General features: G+C 32.5%; 2 protein-coding genes across 2 annotated transcripts in view; both read left to right on the forward strand.

The window, feature by feature from the left end:
* The window catches only part of LOC134681040 (density-regulated protein homolog), a 36,116-nt gene that overhangs the window by 3,066 nt on the left and 12,932 nt on the right, over positions 1-20,118 (forward strand). The window contains exons 2-3 of the mRNA XM_063540422.1: positions 14,148-14,286; positions 17,625-17,644. Coding sequence (XP_063396492.1) covers positions 14,184-14,286; positions 17,625-17,644 — 123 coding nt within the window. The 5' untranslated portion in view covers positions 14,148-14,183. The remainder of the gene's footprint in view (positions 1-14,147; positions 14,287-17,624; positions 17,645-20,118) is intronic.
* LOC134727714 (uncharacterized) lies at positions 8,689-11,418 on the forward strand. The gene has a single exon (XM_063592098.1). The coding sequence runs from the start codon at positions 8,689-8,691 to the stop codon at positions 11,416-11,418; it is 2,730 nt and encodes a 909-aa protein (XP_063448168.1).

Genomic DNA, 20,118 nt, shown 5'->3' on the forward strand with positions numbered 1-20,118 from the left:
TTGGGGAAACCATCAATTATTTTTCCATGGCCATTTAATTTGTGGTTCACTACAAATGTATATTTAGATCAAAGATAAATAATTCATAAGGTGCCAATTTGTCTGGGTGCTGAATTGTTCCTGGGTGCTGAACTGTCTAGACATGCTAGAATTCCAGTTATAGCCCTCTCCCTAGAATTAAATTTTTAATGAAATACTTATTAATTACTAGTTTTTTGTTCAAAGGGGAAATAACTCATTTTTATACGACCGCAAATTTGGAAAAAAATTTCGTCGTATATTGCTATCACGTTGGCGTCGTCGTCGTCCGAATACTTTTAGTTTTCGCACTCTAACTTTAGTAAAAGTGAATAGAAATCTATGAAATTTTAACACAAGGTTTATGACCATAAAAGGAAGGCTGGTATTGATTTTGGGAGTTTTGGTCCCAACATTTTAGGAATTAGGGGCCAAAAAGGGCCCAAATAAGCATTTTCTTGGTTTCGCACTATAACTTTAGTTTAAGTTCATAGAAATCTATGAAATTTTGACACAAGGTTTATAACCACAAAATAAAGGTTGGGATTGATTTTGGGAGTTTTATTTTCAACAGTTTAGGAATTAGGGGCCAAAAAAGGGCCCAAATAAGCATTATTCTTGGTTTTTGCACAATAACTTTAGTTAAAGTAAATAGAAATCAATGAAATTTAAACACAATGTTTATGACCACAAAAGGAAGGTTGGTATTGATTTTGGGAGTTTCGGTCCCAACAGTTTAGGAATTAGGGGCCAAAAAGGGACCCAAATAAGCATTTTTCTTGGTTTTCGCACCATAGCGTTAGTATAAGTGAATAGAAATCTATGAAATTTAAACACAAGGTTTATGACTATAAAAGGAAGGTTGGTATTGATTTTGGAAGTTTTGGTCCCAACAGTTAAGGAAAAAGGGGCCCAAAGGGTCCAAAATTAAACTTTGTTTGATTTCATCAAAATTGAAAAATTGGGGTTCTTTAATATGCCGAATCTAACTGTGCATGTAGATTCTTAATTTTTGGTCCCTTTTTCAAATTGGTCTACATTAAGGTCCAAAGGGTCCAAAATTAAACTTAGTTTGATTTTAACAAAAATTGAAACCTTGGGGTTCTTTGATATGCTGAATCTAAAAATGTACTTAGATTTTTATACGACCGCAAATTTTGAAAAAATTTTCGTCGTATATTGCTATCACGTTGGCGTCGTCGTCGTCGTCGTCGTCGTCGTCGTCGTCGTCCGAATACTTTTAGTTTTCGCACTCTAACTTTAGTAAAAGTGAATAGAAATCTATGAAATTTTAACACAAGGTTTATGACCATAAAAGGAAGGCTGGTATTGATTTTGGGAGTTTTGGTCCCAACATTTTAGGAATTAGGGGCCAAAAAGGGCCCAAATAAGCATTTTCTTGGTTTTCGCACTATAACTTTAGTTTAAGTTAATAGAAATCTATGAAATTTTGACACAAGGTTTATAACCACAAAAGACAGGTTGGGATTGATTTTGGGAGTTTTGGTTTCAACAGTTTAGGAATTAGGGGCCAAAAAAGGGCCCAAATAAGCATTATTCTTGGTTTTCGCACAATAACTTTAGTTAAAGTAAATAGAAATCAATGAAATTTAAACACAATGTTTATGACCACAAAAGGAAGGTTGGTAATGATTTTGGGAGTTTCGGTCCCAACAGTTTAGGAATAAGGGGCCAAAAAGGGACCCAAATAAGCATTTTTCTTGGTTTTCGCACCAAAGCGTTAGTATAAGTAAATAGAATTCTATGAAATTTAAACACAAGGTTTATGACTATAAAAGGAAGGTTGGTATTGATTTTGGGAGTTTTGGTCCCAACAGTTAAGGAAAAAGGGGCCCAAAGGGTCTAAAATTAAACTTTGTTTGATTTCATCAAAATTGAATAATTGGGGTTCTTTAATATGCCGAATCTAACTGTGTATGTAGATTCTTAATTTTTGGTCCCGTTTTCAAATTGGTCTACATTAAGGTCCAAAGGGTCCAAAATTAAACTTAGTTTGATTTTAACAAAAATTGAAACCTTCGGGTTCTTTGATATGCTGAATCTAAAAATGTACTTAGATTTTTGATTATTGGCCCAGTTTTCAAGTTGGCCCAAATCGAGGTCCAAAATTAAACATTGTTTGATTTCATCAAAAATTGAATAATTGGGGTTCTTTGATATGCCAAATCTAACTGTGTATGTAGATTCTTAATTTTTGGTCCAGTTTTAAAATTGGTCTAAATTAAAGTGCAAAGGGTCCAAAATTAAACTAAGTTTGATTTTAACAAAAATTAAATTCTTGGGCCTTTTTGATATGCTGAATCTAAACATGTACTTAGATTTTTGATTATGGGCCCAGTTTTCAAGTTGGTCCAAATCAGGATCTAAAATTATTATATTAAGTATTGTGCAATAGCAAGTCTTTTCAATTGCACAATATTGTGCAATGGCAAGAAATATCTAATTTCACAATATTGTGAAATAGCAATTTTTTTTTTAATTAAGAGTTATCTTTCTTTGTCCAGTATAGTAAGCAAGAAATATCTGCAAGAATTTTTTTTAATTGGAGTTATCTTTCTTTGTCCAGAATCAACTTAAATCTTTGTTATATACAATATAAGATGTATATTCACTTTTTACTACCAACTGATAAATTTAAATAATCTTTACCATTCAGTGATAACAAGCAGTTTTTTTGCATCTTTATATTTTATGATGTATTTAAATGAGTAGTAATTGTTGCAAACTCCATTAGAATATTTTAATTGAAATTAGTTTTGGAATAAGGGAAAGGGGGATGTGAATAAAAAATTGGGTTCAATTTTTCTCATTTGAAATTTCATAAATAAAAAGAAAATTTCTTCAAACATTTTTTTGAGAGGATTAATATTCAACAGCATAGTGAATTGCTCTAAGAGAAAACAAATTTTTTTAGTTCATTTGACTAGATTCATTCTGTGTCAGAAACCTATGCTGTGTCAACTATTTAATCACAATCCAAATTTAGAGCGGAATCCAGCTTGAATGTTGTGTCCATACTTGCCCCAACTGTTCAGGGTTCAACCTCTGCGGTCGTATAAAGCTACGCCCTGCGGAGCATCTGGTTGATTATTGGCCCAGTTTTCAAGTTGGCCCAAATCGGGGTCCAAAATTAAACATTGTTTGATTTCATCAAAAATTGAATAATTGGGGTTCTTTGATATGCCAAATCTAACTGTGTATGTAGATTCTTAATTTTTGGTCCAGTTTTAAAATTGGTCTAAATTAAAGTGCAAAGGGTCCAAAATTAAACTAAGTTTGATTTTAACAAAAAATAAATTCTTGGGCCTCTTTGATATGCTGAATCTAAACATGTACTTAGATTTTTGATTATGGGCCCAGTTTTCAAGTTGGTCCAAATCAGGATCTAAAATTATTATAATAAGTATTGTGCAATAGCAAGTCTTTTCAATTGCACAGTATTGTGCAATGGCAAGAAATATCTAATTTCACAATATTGTAAAATAGCAAATTTTTTTTTAATTAAGAGTTATCTTTCTTTGTCCAGTATAGTAAGCAAGAAATATCTGCAAGAATTTTTTTTAATTGGAGTTATCTTTCTTTGTCCAGAATCAACTTAAATCTTTGTTATATACAATATACAATGTATATTCACTTTTTACTACCAACTGATAAATTTAAATAATCTTTACCATTCAGTGATAACAAGCAGTTTTTTTACATCATGTATTTAAATGAGTAGTAATTGTTGCAAACTCCATTAGAATATTTTAATTGAAATTAGTTTTGGAATAAGGTAAAGGGGGATGTGAATAAAAAATTGGGTTAAAATTTTCTCATTTTAAATTTCATAAATAAAAAGAAAATTTCTTCAAACATTTTTTTGAGAGGATTAATATTCAATTCAATTCAATTCAATATTTTATTGGAAAGAGCACAATAGAGGCGTGATCCAAATACAGACAATTATAATATTAAAACAACATATAAATGAAATAAAGATTCATGTAACAAGTCATGAGCCAATTCTATGTATACAAATACATTATAGACTGATATTGATACCATAGACTTATATTTCAGTATTATTATAGATTTTCGTATATTTACTTAAAACACACAATACAAGATATATATATATGTATATGCACAAACTACTGTAAAAGATTATTATCTGATGAAACGGTATGGTGGTCTCTCAAATCAAGAGCTTCTTCAATATACATACAAATAGATTTTAATTCCTTTTCAGACATAGGATTTAACATTTTGGTAAAATTTTCATCCAAATTATTTGAATTAATATCATTTATTTTATATTTAGATCTAATGTTTTTATATTGCGGACATTCAATCAAGAAATGAATCTCATTTTCAATTTTTTCTGTGCAAAATTTACAAAATCTCTCATTAGATGGTATTTTTGGTCTTGCATACCTCCCAGTTTCTATTGCTAATGAGTGTGCACTTATTCTTAATTTAGTGAGTTTTTTTCTAAGGTATTTAGGAATATTAAAATTTAAATATTCTTGTTGTTTAAATTTAGTATAAATTTTACTAAAAAATAAAAGTTTACCACAGTTTCCATCTTTTATCTTAGAAAGTTCAAAAATAATTTTATTTTTGTAGAAATCTTCTAGTTTCTGTTTGAAATTAATATTACAATGCTTGTTAAAGGATATTCCAATATATTTCATTAATTCAGATAGTTTATAAGACCATGAATTTTCTTTATTTGTGAGAGTTTTGTCCACTTCAAAAGCAGCTTTGAGAATTTCATGCGGACCACCAGACCGTTCACCAATATTACTGAGACGCTCATAATATTTAAACATAAGTTGATAACATTTAATGCTAATGGGTAAAGTGCCCAATTCACACCGCACTGCTAGATTGGAAGACTTTCAATATTCAACAGCATAGTGAATTGCTCTAAGAGAAATCAAAAATTTTAAGTTCATTTGAATACATTCATTCTGTGTCAGAAACCTATGCTGTGTCAACTATTTAATAACAATCCAAATTTAGAGCGGAATCCAGCTTGAATGTTGTGTCCATACTTGCCCCAACCGTTCAGGGTTCAACCTCTGCGGTCGTATAAAGCTACGCCCTGTGGAGCATCTGGTTTTAAAAGACATTGTTTTAATGATGTAATGGTATAGAAAACTTGCATATATATGCAATTTTGTAAAATAATTTTGAAGGTTCAAAAAAGTACTGCTCATTGTATGATTTATGGAGAATTGGGTAGAATACCATTACTTATACTGCAATCAGCTATTCTACCAAATAGATAAAGCTATACGTACATGACGTATAAACGTTAGTTTTATACGTCAATGACCTCAACTAACCTATTAGCCCCGCCTACATGTACTTACCTGAACTACTGTATTTCATCAACAACGTCACATCACAACCATGACAACGTGTAGTAACAATGATTAAACATTTATGTATTTAAACTTGTTATGTCTGCAAATTGGTAATTGATATACTAGTACTATTTTTAATTAAATGTTATTAACTAAGTTCATTTCCCCTTTCTAATTCCTAAAAATTTCAATTTCTTACCGCCTGGACTACGCTCATAGGGAAATACCCCAAAAAGGTACCCCAGTAGGGAAATTCAAAACACTTTTTTATAACAACATTTGTTTCATATTTTTTTTATGTTTTTTTATCGATAGAACTTTGCATTTTCCCCGTTTCTAAGCCTCATACAAATAGATTTCATATTTCAAGACACTTTACGTATATTGTCTAAATATTCTATATATGGACCATAATTTGCTATTGGGCTCTGTTTTCTATAACTATAGAAAAGTGATAAAATGTGAATTACTGTAAGGAAAGTTGCAACTACATCTAAAGAAGCCATTATTTTTATCAACATACAAGTGTATGCTACTCTTCCCTAGAAAAAAATTAAAATATACGAATTTCAAAGATTCTACAACCGTATTTTTGTGTCGTTTCTCGCGTTACTTTTTGCTTCCTTCCGAAGAGCATTACGCTGACTGATTTATAGATAATCGTCACCGGCAAATTTGTAACTTTTGCTTTCAAATAACAAAGAACATCGACCAATAAGAATAGTGAGAAGAAAATGCAGAGAACTATAAGTATTTATGTAGCAGATGTAAGAACAGTGGCGTGTTTTTTGTGTCCGATTTCGTAACGCAATTTTTAGATGATGTAATCTGCTTTGTTGTAATAGAATTCTTAAAAACAATATGCAATATGCAAATATAAACTCTCGCGAGATGTTCAAACAGGTAAATCCGAGATGATTTACATTCTTGTTTTGATCTTCGTAATAATTAAGTAAGAAAATTACGTTATCGTTATGCGTTACATTTCACAAGAAACAGAAGTCCAGTTATTTATTAAAATTGTTTTTGTCCTTAAGTTCTAATCATTTCCTGTCATACGTGAAACATGTGACTAACATGTGATAACGCCATTACGGCCGGATGTAGGAAATACTGGGTCTAAACATTGTTTTTGTTTCCAACGGGATGTTAGCAAACATAATCTGTAGACTTGTTTCGTCTTGTTTAAAAGAGGAAAATACAATTGCGCCGGTGGTCTGTTATTTTTCCTATGTGCATAATGTTACATACGATCCTGTGTGAAAATAAATGCCCAATGACTTGGCAAAATCGATTTCATATTTGACAGACGTTAGAACACACTTCGTTTCCCGATAATGACGTGAAGAGTCCTTGGAAAAATCAATCGAAATTACGTCTCTTATCATTGTACCAATGCTCGTTGGATTGATTTAACTTCAGCAGTAAATATTACTGGATATTTTAGGTGAATAAATATAATTTAATAAAAAATACATGTTAATATACTGTTGATAACTTAAATCACTGTATCAAGAAAGATAACTATTACTCTCTGTAATAAGCTCTTTTGTCTTAAAGATGCTAATTGTCTCTTGGATGAATAAAATGGTGTAACTAACATGTGTTAACAATGATAGCAGAGCGTGCATAAATATTTGAGATAGTGTGTCCAGTGTAATTGTCAAGAGTGTTATAAAAGTTGAAATTAACAATACTGGAAGAGTATCTGACCTCCTGAGAGCTTAATATTTGTATGCATAGAAATTCTAGACAAAAAAAGAAAAAAAGGGGGAAAAGTAAAAACAATCATGTCAACCAGAATTAACCTCCCATCATTCAACAAATCTAAATCTTATGAACTATATAAACAAGAACTATTAGCATGGAGTGAAATAACAGACCTAGATAAAAAGAAAAGAGGAATTGCAGTAGCACTCTCCTTACCTGAAGATGATGAAACTAAGATTAGGGAAAAAGTTTTTGACCAAATTGTTCTTGATGATTTGAAGAAAGATACAGGTTTAAATACCTTAGTAGATTTTCTTGACAAGCATCTGGCTAAGGATGACCTTGCAGATAGCTTAGAAAAATTTGAGGATTTCGAAGATTATACAAGGCCAGAAGGTCAATCAATCAATGAATATGTTGCCTATTTTGACAGCAAGTACAGAAAAATTGAAAAGAAAAACATGAAATTGCCCTCGGAAATCTTGGCTTTCAAATTGTTAAGGAAAGCTAACATATCAAAAGAAGAAAAGATGTTAGTCTTGACTGGGATGAATTATGAAAATAAAATGACACTTTATGAAGAAGCAAAACGGTCTTTGAAAAAGTTCAAGGGAGAAGGAGGTCAAGTGAAGGGTGTAGCTCAAAGTATAAAACTTGAACCAACTTTTTTGGCTGAAAACGAGGAAGCATTGTGGGCTGCAGGTTATGTGAAAAGGGGTAACAGCTATGGCTATAAACGTGGAGGCCGCTATAGCAGAGGTGGAGGACGTGGACAAGGATTTCAGTCATCTCAAAGAAGGGCAAAGAATTTAAACCCATCAGGACCAGATGGGAAACTTTTAACATGCAGATCATGTGGATCCTACAGACATCTTGTTGCAAAATGTCCAGACAGCTGGGCAAATCTGTCAAAAGTCCATATTACAGAAGAGGAAGAACATGCTGTTTTATTCACTGGATACCAAAAACAAGACATTAAACAGCTAGGAAATGATGCTCGTAATTGTGCAGTATTGGACAGTGCATGTAGTAGTACAGTATGTGGAAAAACATGGCTCAACAGTTATCTTTATTCATTGAATGAAGAGGATCGTGAAAAGGTTGTCAATCGCAGCGGACATAAAGTATTCAAGTTTGGAGGAGGAACCAGGCTCAAATCAGTTGGAGAGTATGATTTGCCTATTTGTATGGTTGGTGAGCAAGTGAAACTAAAAACTGATGTGGTTGATTCAGATATCCCTCTCTTGCTTTCAAGGTCTGCTAGAAAAAGGCCGGAGTAAAAATGGATTTAGAGAATGACACAGCAATAATTATGGGAAAGGAAGTATCACTGAATCTTACATCATCAGGGCACTATTGTATACCCATAGATAAGACAGAAACATTGAAAGTAGAAGAAGTAAATGCTGTCAGGTTAGATGAATTGAATGTAGAGAAAAGAAAAACAGCTTTACTCAAACTTCATCGTCAATTTGCACATCCACCTAAAAAACGCCTTGTGGCATTGCTAAAAGATGCTGGGACTTGGAAAGAGGAATATGATGAGGACCTATCAGAAATTTAATCTAAATGTGATCTATGTAAAATGTATGCTGTGACACCACCAAGGCCAGTAGTCTCAATGCCTATGGCAAAACAATTTAACGAAAAAGTTACAATAGATTTGAAACAGTATAAAGACCGTTGGATTCTCCATATGATAGACATGTGGTCAAGATATACAGTGTCAGTCTTTATAAATAGAAAGAAACCTACTAATGTAATAGAGGCATTAATGAAAAACTGGGTAGGAATTTTCGGAGTCATGGGAGCTCTCATGTCTGACAATGGAGGTGAATTTAGTTCTGATGAGATGAGGGAGGTAGCATCTATTTTAAATGTTAAAGTATGTACAACAGCTGGAATGAGCCCATATCAGAATGGACTTTGTGAACGTGTACATGCTATTACTGATATTATGCTGATGAAACTTGAGGCTGAAAATAAAAATGTAGAATCAGGAACACTTTTATCATGGGCAAATATGGCACGGAATTCACTGCAAATGTGGAATGGTTTCAGCAGTCACCAATTAGTTTTTGGTAAAAATCCTAATTTGCCAAACTTAATGCATGCACAGCTACCAGCATTAGAGGGAACAACTGGTAGTGAGGCATTTGCTAAACATTTAAATACTTTACATGAGACACGAAAAGCTTATATTCAAACTGAAGCAGACGAAAGAATCCGCAGAGCTTTGCGCTCAAAAGTAAGAGCAGCTGAACAAGTATATGAGAATGGTGACATGGTGTTTTACAAAAGGGAAGGGAAAGAACGTTGGCTCGGACCAGGGAAAGTAGTATTTCAAGATGGAAAAGTTGTTTTTGTCAGACACGGTGGAGTATTTGTTAGAGTATCCCCAAACAGATTATGCAAAATAAATACTGATTTGGGAGAAAATAAAGAACAAGATAACATAGCGTTGAAGAAAAGTGACATTATTATTAGTAATGAAATTAAAGAACAAACTAATGAAGAAAAGAAATCCTTTGACATTATTTCAGAAACTATAACAAGTGCACCTCAAGAAGATCCATCTCATGAAGCAACAGCTGTTAGTCATGATTTACAGCTTATAAAGAAAGATGATAACATTCGATATAAACTACAAGGCTCAGATGAATGGATCAGTGCAACTGTGCTTGGAAGAGCGGGCAAAGCAACAGGAGGGAACAAAAGTTGGTATAATGTGAAAGATCATGTAAGCGATGAACAAAAAAGTGTAGACTTGGGTAATCTAGAATGGAATATTTTAGAAGACCAGACCAATGACATTGAAGTTCAAACAACTGATGAAGTGGATCAAAATGATAGTGACATTGCAAAGCAACTAGAATTACAAAAGCTGAGACAATTTAACACTTATGAGGAAGTTGAAGATGGTGGTCAAAAGACAATTTCTACTAGATGGGTAATAACTAATAAAAATGGAGAAACTAGAGCTAGATTAGTAGCTCGGGGTTTTGAAGAACACTCTTTCATTCCTAAAGATAGTCCTACAATAGGAAAAGGATCTATTAGAATATTCCTTACATTTGCTGCAAGCAAGAAATGGTCAATAAAAACTACCGACATTAAATCAGCATTTCTACAAGGAAAGAAATTAGATCGTGATGTCCATATTAAACCTCCAGTTGAAAGTGATACACCAAAAGGACTCATTTGGAAACTTAAACATGGATTGTATGGACTAAAGGATGGCGCTAGGCAGTTTTATATAAGTGTTAAGGATGAACTCTTAAATTTAGGATGCAGACAATCAAAACTTGACCCTGCTTTGTTTATTCTGACAGTAAAGGGATCTCTTCAAGGTATTTTCTGTTGTCATGTAGATGACTTTCTCCATGCAGGAAATGAAGAATTTGAGAAACTGATGGAAAAATTGAGGAAGAGATTTATAGCAGGAAAAATTGAAGAAGAGAATTTTCGTTATATAGGTTTTATGATAAAGCAAAACAATGAAGGTATACAACTTGATCATTCAATTTACATGGAAAAACTAGATCACCAACATATAGAGCCACAGCGTGCATTTCAGAAATTGAAACAACCTACCCAAGAAGAGCAGAAAGATTATCGCAGAATGGTTGGGCAACTGAACTGGGCAGTGCAAGGATCAAGACCAGATTTGGCTTTTGAACTTGTTGATTTAAGTACTAAATTGAAAAGTGCATTAGTTTGTGATCTTTTACGTGCTATTAAAAACATTGGAAAGTTAAAAGACATAAGGCCTATTCAGCTTTTCCCATCATTAAAAGGAAAGGAAACAGAAGACTGGGAATTTTTTGTATTTAGTGATGCAGCATTAGGAAATATAAATGATGGTAAAGGGAGTACAGGAGCTCACATTGTTTGGATAAAAGATAGAATAGGAAAATGTTGTCCAATTTCATGGCAAGCCAATAAGATCAAAAGGGTTGTTCGTTCTACTATAGCTGCAGAAGCTTTAAGTCTGCAGGATGGATTAGAAACAGCATTATATTTTCGGAGTATTATTGAGGACATTTGTGGAGTTGCACAAAGAACTATACCTATTACAGCTTTTATTGACAACAAAAGTGTTACCGAGGCATTAAAATCAACCAAGTTGGTAGAGGACAAAAGATTAAGAATAGACATTGCATCTATATCTGAAATGATTGAAAACAGCTGTGTTGAAGTAAAATGGTGTCCAGGAAAAGTCCAATTAGCAAATTCTATGACCAAAAGAGGAGCTTCTGGAATTGAACTCTTAAATGTGCTACAGAAAGGACAAATGCCTGAAGAATTTGTGTGAATCAATAGCATTAACATTTACATTTACTTTTACATTTGTTTTTCGGAAAAGGGGCAGAATAATCCCCGTGACCTGAGGATAGTCCAATCCCATGAAGGTTACATCAAAATTAATTTTTTCATTCTTTGTTTTCGGAAAAAGGGGCAGAATAATCCCCGTGACTTGAGGACAGTCTATCCTATGACAGTCACATCAAAAATTAGTTAATCACCATATCTTGTTCATTGAGCTAAAGAATTGTGTTATCTCATAAAGACTTATTAACGTTACAAAAGAAGACATTTTAATTAATGTTGATAACTTAAATCACTATCAAGAAAGATAACTCTTACTCTCTGTAATAAGCTCTTTTGTCTTAAAGATGCTAATTGTCTCTTGGATGAATAAAATGGTGTAACTAACATGTGTTAACATATACCGTTATACATGTACTTGGAATGTACAAAGTTGGAATCTTTGTCACAGTTTTTAATTAATATTTTTTATTCATGTTCTGCAAACACTTATCAGAAACGCAATAAACTTGTCAAAGGAGAAGTAAACTTTTACCATGCATGACTTGAAAGGAAGTACTTTATTGATTTTAGCCCACTAAAGTAGGTTAAAATGTGGAAACCATGTAGATGGTGTACAGGTCACAAGTATCACATTGTGCCTATTTTAAAGATTTAAATTCCAAGTTTAAAGTTTTTTTCTTTACTGGATTTGAAGAATGTTACATTGCCAATGATTTGGAATAAATTGTATATAACTGGAATATCAAAACCAAATATAAATACATTTTTTTGGCTTAAACATCAAGATACAACGATTATGGTATCCTGTATCAATGAAGAAAATATGGAAAATTCTGAATAAATTGTACTAATTGTTTTCAAAACAAGCACATATTTAGGAGTTTTATAATACTGTTACATTTAAGATGGATTTTAAGAAAAAGTATACTGTTCAGATTATTTTAAGCAGATTTTGCAATAAAATAAAACTAAAAAAATGCTTTCGGTTTCTTATGGTTTCCTGTCAGGTTTAAAAAAAACTTTAATATAACATTGAAAATAGATTTTAAATATTAACATGAAGCAAGTAACACTAGTAATGGTGTTTATTTATGCCTTTTGAATTATATTGTGCAAAATAAAGAAAATAAAGATTGGTTTCCTGTTTGGTTTCATGTCACGTAAACGGTGAATCAAAATGTATTAATTTTTTCTCGAAAAACTCAATTGTTCCATTCATACTATTCTAACACCAACACAACACACAAAATAAAAGTTAAAATTTTAGAACTTATAAAAAAGGATACAAAAAGAAACCAAAGGCAGAATACCAAATTATGGTCCATATATACTATAATTGCACCTTTGTTAACCATGTTGTTCTAATGTAAATATGTTCGCACTTTAATTGTTTGTAAAACAATGGTGTACTAACATACGGCATACCCCAAGTGGGGGTTCTAGTGAAATAAAATGTCTTATGTCCATATATTATGTCTTATGATAAATGAATTTTTGGAATTTTTTCCTTTTCTTTGGCCAGCATGGTAAATTGTCTTTTATTCTGTATAAACTAATTTTCTGAATGCTATATATATACATGATATATATATTTTTTTTTTGGATAAAGTGAACTCTTTTATTATTAATAATCTATTTTTGATAAAGGATACATGTATGTACTTCATTTAAGAAATAATTCATTGAATCAGTTTCATCGGTTTTTTTTCGTCCTGCTTGAAGACTTGATATTTTTACAAAGTTTACACCATGACAAGTTATATATAATTATTATAGATCAAGTTAGAATTTCATTCCATTACTATGAATTTTAACCTGTAAGGAAATATGTATTGCCATGCAAAACTGGCATAATGCTTGTGTCATTTCATATTTATTGTACAAAAATGTTGTATGTGTATGTCAGTCAGGGGTACTACTTACATTGTGTATACAAGTTATTTTTATTTACTTGAAGATTCTATTAGAGCAAAGAAATCATAAGAATTCAATAAAAGAAGATAGGATGACTTTTTTACTTCAACAAGTAAACAATCTGAATGTTTAAGGGCCATAACTCAGCCAATATTTATACCACTGCTTAGCGGGGGGGGGTTACACTGTTTTACCTCTGTCTGTCCTTCCGTCAGTCCGTCAGTCAGTCTGTCCGTCCCATGAATATTTTTCGTCACATTTTTCTGAGGAACTATAATACAAGGATTTCTGAAATTTTGTTTCAGGGTTTATCTAAGTCAGCTATACCATGTGATGATTGATCTCTTGACAACTTCCTGTTTACCGAACACTTATCTGATTTTACACATGATAGCCAAGTTGAAAATTTTCGTCACATTTTTCTCAGGAACTACAATACAAGGATTTCTGAAATTTGGTTTCAGGATTCATATAAGTCAGCTATACTGTGTGATATGTTTTCAGATTCATCACTCAACAACTTCCTGTTTACGGAACACTTGCATATTTTTACACTATTAATATTATCCACTGGCGGCGGGGGTATCATCAGTGAGCAGTATCTCACAGTTTCACTTGTTTTTTTACCTATACAAGTAAATAAAACTCACTTGTATAAGTATCCTAGAAATTTACTTATATTTTAAGTATCCTACAAATTTACTTATATCATGTTTATAAGTATATTAATATTACTTCTTCAAGTAATTAAAAATAACTTGTACAACCCTGACTGTATGTGTTGTATATATATTTTAGGGTTCCACGCATTAAAGAATCTTGTTGTTGAAAGGAATGGCAGCAGCAGATACAGAGACTTGTGGAAATAGCAAATTTCTGCCATTGGCTTGTCCACAGCCTGGTGTAACATATCCAATACAGATTTTCTATTGTGGAGGTATGTTATATGCAAATATTATAATTCACTCTACATTGCTCTAGGAGTGGTGTATAGCTGCATTCACTTTGTCTGTTCTTTCAACAAATAATTCTATCTCACTTTTCTCAGGTAGTATGGGAAAAAATATTTTATATTTGATCAGCAGCTATACCAGATTGACCTGCTGGACAGTGATTTTTTTGTAATGTATGATCTATTTTCCAATCTGTCAAACACCATGAACACCTACTTTTTATACGACCGCAAAAATTTAATTTTTTGGTCGTATATTGCTATCACGTTGGCGTTGTCATCGGAATACTTTTAGTTTTCGCACTGTAACTTTAGTAAAAGTGAATAGAAATCTATGAAATTTAAACTCAAGGTTTATGACCACAAAAGGAAGGTTGGGATTGATTTTGGGAGTTTGGGTCCCAACACTTTAGGAATTAGGGGCCAAAAAGGGCCCAAATAAGCATTTTCTTGGTTTTTGCACTAAAACATTAGTTTAAGTAAATAGAAATCAATGAAATTTTGACACAAGGTTTATGACCACAAAAGGCAGGTTGGGATATAATTTGGGAGTTTTTGTTTTAACTGTTTATGAATAAGGGGCCAAAAAAGGGCCCAAATAAGCATTATTCTTGGTTTCGCACCATTATAACCTTAGTATACAGGTATAAGTAAATAGAAATCTATGAAATTTAAACACAAGTTTTATGTCCATAAAAGGAGGGTTGGGATTGTTTTTGGGAGTTTTGGTCCCAAAAGTTTGGGAAAAAGGGGCCCTAAGGGTCCAAAACTAAACTTTGTTTTTTTTCATTAAAAAATTGAATAATTGGGGTTCTTTGATATGCAGAATCTAACTGTGTATGTAGATTCTTATTTTTTGGTTCTGTTTTCAAATTGGTCTACATTAAGGTCCAAAGGGTCCAAAATTAAACTTAGTTTGATTTTAACAAAAATTGAATCCTTGGGGTTCTTTGATATGCTGAATCTAAAAATGTACTTAGATTAGATTTTTTATTATTGGCCGAGTCTTCAAGTTGGTCCAGATCGGGGTCCAAAATTAAACTTTGTTTCATTTCATCTAAAATTAAATAATTGGGGTTCTTTGATATGCCAAATCTAACTGTGTTAGTAGATTCTTAATTTTTGGTCCCGTTTTCAAATTGGTCTTAATTAAGGTTCAAAGGGTCCAAAATTAAACTAAGTTTGGTTTTAACAAAAAATAAATTCTTGGGCTTCTTTGATATGCTGAATCTAAACATGTAGTTATATTTTTGATAATGGGCAAAGTTTTCAAGTTTGTCCAAATCAGGATTCAAAAATATTATATAAAGTATTGTGCAATGGCAAGAAATTTTCAATTGCACAGTATTCAGCAATAGCAAGAAATAATCAATTGTACAGTATTGTGCAATAGTAAGAAATTTTCAATTGCACAGTATTGTTCAATAGCAAGAAATCATCAATTGACAGTATTGCGCAATAGCACAAAATATCAAATTGCACAATATTGTGCAATAGCAATCAATTTTCAATTGGAGTTATTTTTCTTTGTCCAGAATAAATATTTGTGCAATAGCAAGATATTTTCAATATTCTTTGAAAATTTGAGTTATCTTTCTTTGTCCAGAATAGTAGTTGAATCAACTTAAATCATTGTTTTATACAATGTATTTTCACTTTTACTACCAACTGATAAATCAAAACAATCTTTACCATTCAGTGATAACAAGCACTTTTTTTTACATTTTGATATTTTATGATGTATTTTAATGAGCAGTTATTGTTGCAAACTCCATTAGAAATTTGAATTGAGATCAGTTTTGGAATAAGGGAAAGGGGGATGTGAAAACAAAAGGGGGGTGGGTCAATTTTCTCATTCAGATTTCATAAAAAAAAAAGGAAATTTCTTCAAACATTTTATTGAGAGGATTAATATTCAACAGCATAGTAAATTGCTCAAAGTGAGAAAAAAAATTGAAGTTCATTAGACCACATTCATTCTGTGTCAGAAACCTATGCTGTGTCAACTATTTAATCACAATCCAAATTTAGAGCTGAATCCAGCTTGAATGTTGTATCCATACTTTCCCCAACCGTTCAGGGTTCAACCTCTGCCGTAGTATAAAGCTGTGCCCTGGGGAGCATCTGGTTGTTATTGTTCAATGTCATGCCCACGATGGTCTCCATCCATCTCATCTGTCTGTCTATGCAAATCATATCAGAGACCTTTGACATTAGGCTCTCATAGATAGTAGGATTATTTGTTTTGTTTTCATTTAACATTTTAGGAATTACTAGTCAATCAGAGAATGATTCTGTTGTTGACTTATTCTTTGATGAACCAGACCTGTATCCTTAAGTCCTTTTTGTGAAAATCAAACTAAGTTTAATTTTGGATACTTTGACCTTAATCATGTTAATGTAGACCAATTTGAAAGCAGAACCAAAAAATAAGAATCTAAATACACGGTTAGATTTGGCATATATCAAAGAACCCAAATAATTCATTTTTTGATGAAATCGAACAAAGTTTAATTTTGAACCCTTTTGGTCCCTAATTCCTAAACTGTTCAGACAAAAACTCCAAAAATCAAATCCAACATATACCTTGTGTTAAAATTTAATTGATTTCTATTTACTTATACTAAAGTTATTGTGCGAAAACCAAGAAAAATGCTTATTTGGGACCTTTTTTAGGTCCCTAATTCCTAAACTGTTAGGACCAAAACTCCCTAAATCAATCCCAACCTTTCATTTGTGGTCATAAACCTTATGTTGAAATTTTATCGATTTCTATTTACTTATACTAAAGTTATAATGCGAAAAACAATTGTATTTTTTTAATTTGACTGTTAGCATGGTTAGTTTGGACCATTTCAACTTTAAAAAAAAGTTATCGAAAAAATTAATCAATAAAAAAATTCTGAATAGTCTGGTTGCCATGGAAACCACGTGACATCATATGTATATGTTGTGTACAATTTATCATTTTGTACAAATAATCTGGCCAAAAATTTTCATATTTGGTCCATTAATTTATTACAGAGAATTGATGTTAACATCTCACAAGCAAAATTATAGAACATATCATATATATGCAACTGCCACATCCTAAAACATTGTAAAACATCTATATAGATAGACAGGAACTGTCACCCTTAAAATGATCAGCAATATACAAACAAAGCCATACACATCTGTAATTGCGTTTTCAGCTTTTGGCTCATACAGCATGTACAGGCTGTCTTTTTACCAATTTTAACTTATTTTGTATCATATCTGAAATAAGTCATCTTGGCACAGTCACAACTCTTATGTGACTCTTTTGTTTCTTTATTTTTCAGAATGCACTATGCCATTAGAAGTGAGTATGTTAATTAGGGTCCCGCCTTTAGGCGGGTCGCCCTATAGTGATCAGTCTGTCCGTCCATCCGTCCGTAACACTTTAACTTTGTGTCCGCTCCATATCTAGAGAACCATTATGATTTCATACTTTATACTTTACATGTTTATTAACCACCACCAGCGGGAGTGTCATGATGTATGTACATTATGATTTCAAAGTTTATACTTGACATCCATTTTAACCAAAACTAGAGGGTGTGTCATGATGTATGTACAACTTCCTAGGTCAAAGGTCAAGGTCAAAAACTTTGGTTTCAGTTGACAACCCCGTGTCCTGTGGTGAAGATCGTGTCCGCTCCATATCTAGATAACCGTTATAATTTCAAAGTTTATACTTGACATCCATTTTAACCACCACCAGAGAGCGTGTCATGATGAATGTACAACTTCCTCGGTCAAAGGTCAAAGTAAAAAAACTTTGGTTTCAGTTGACAACTCCGTGTCCTGTGGTGAAGATCGTGTCCGCTCTATATCTTGAGAACCATTATGATTTCAAATATTATACTTGACATCCATTTTAACCAACACCAGAGGGTGTTTCATGATGTATGTACAACTTCCTAGTTCAAAGGTCTGTCTATCTGTTGGTCTGTCCATCGCTAACAAATTTGATCCACACTATATTTTGAGAGGTCAGCTGTTATTATTTCATACTTTATACCTGACAAACATTTTCAACTTAACATATATATTAACCAACACCAGAGAATGTCTCAAAATGTATGCATCCTAGGTCAAAGGTCAGTCCGTCAGTCTGTCCATCCGTTCGTTGTTCTTACCAAATTGTGTCCGCTCTACCTCTCGAGAACCGTTAATATTTCATACTTATACTTGGTGGGTCATAATATATTGAAGGCATAATTCTAAAAATATGTGACAAATATCAATTGGGCAGCACCTTTCAACATATTGTTCAAACATCAATCCATATATCCAGAAGTCACCTTAAAGTAGTCAACAATGAGTTCACATCATGCAGTCATATCACTATTATACTATGAAAGTAAGTTGAGAATATTTATCAGTTTTAACTTAAAATCTTAGAATAAAATCACACATGAGACTTCGAATAATGCTTCATATCAGATTATCCATACAACTTATTTACCCCACGTTATTGACAGCGGGGCCCACAGAGATGGCTCCCATCTCAATGGTATCTAGTTTAAGGGTTAAAGATTTCAAAATTTCAGCAGAAATGTGAAACTTGCTTATTTCTGATTGTCAACATCCTTTTCATTATAAAGGGTCAGTCCTACATACATTGAGATACATTAAAGGACATGTTAGCAATAAAACATTAAATTTTGCAATAAGAAAAGTGGTCCTATTTAGTACTTAGTTTAATCATAATTAAGGCAAATGTTTTTAATTATGTCCTGAATGCATATTGCAACAGATGACAGGCTATTGACATAGTATAAAACTGATCTACATGTCTTATGGTTGGTAAATAATGAGAAATATATGGATTTAAAATCCCAGTATGTTATTATTTAAATTAGGGAAAGTCTTCAGAAATATTATAAAATCCTGGTGTGTATAAGCAAATGTACATGTAGTCTATGATAAATTGGAGAATGAAATTAGGGAATGTATCAAAGAGACAAAAACCTGACCATAGAGCAGACAACAGCAGAACGTCACCAACAGATCTTCAATGCAGCAAGAAATTCCCCCACCTGGAGGCATCCTTCAGCTGGCCCCTAAACATATACATATATACTAGTTCAGTGATAATGGACACCATACTAAACTCCAAATTGTACACAAGAAACTAACAGTTAAAATAATACAAAACTATCAAAGGCTAGAAGCTCTTGACTTGGGACAGGCGCAAAAATGTGGCGGGGTTAAACATGTTTGTGAGATCTCAACCCTCCCCTATACCTCTAGCCAATGCAGAAAAGTAAACGATAATAAGCTCCAAATACAAATTGACATCTTAGTATTTATTTTTTTGATCGTAAAATGGCACATGTACACTGTATGATGTTGTCGTCTGCATCGTCGACATCGTCGTCTGAAGACATTGGTTTCCAGACAATAACTTAGGTAAATGAATCTCTATGAAATATTTTATGATGGTTTGAAACCACAAATTGAAGGTTGGGATTGATTTCAACCATGAAGGAATAAGGGGCCCAAAACAAGCATTTTTCTAGTTTCAGGATAATAACTTCTGTATAAGTATTTTGATTGCTCTGAAATTGTACTACAATGTTTAATAAAGCAGAAGGATTGGTTTGATTTTAGGGGTTTTGGGGTCAACAATTTAGGAATTAAGTTCCAAAAACAAACATTTTTCTAATTCCCAGACATTAACTTGTGTGTAAGTGTATGGATCTCTCTGACATTGTACCACAAGCATGACAAGGTTCCATATTACAAAGGGAAGGCAGTGATTGAGTTTGGGGTTAATTGCCCCAAACA

This window comes from Mytilus trossulus, chromosome 8 (genome assembly GCF_036588685.1).
Source record: "Mytilus trossulus isolate FHL-02 chromosome 8, PNRI_Mtr1.1.1.hap1, whole genome shotgun sequence".
NCBI lineage: Eukaryota > Metazoa > Mollusca > Bivalvia > Mytilida > Mytilidae > Mytilus > Mytilus trossulus.

Bases quoted from the DNA above. Each gene is read 5' to 3' on its own strand.
- LOC134727714 (XM_063592098.1), top strand. From the start codon at position 8,689: ATGTATGCTGTGACACCACCAAGGCCAGTAGTCTCAATGCCTATGGCA.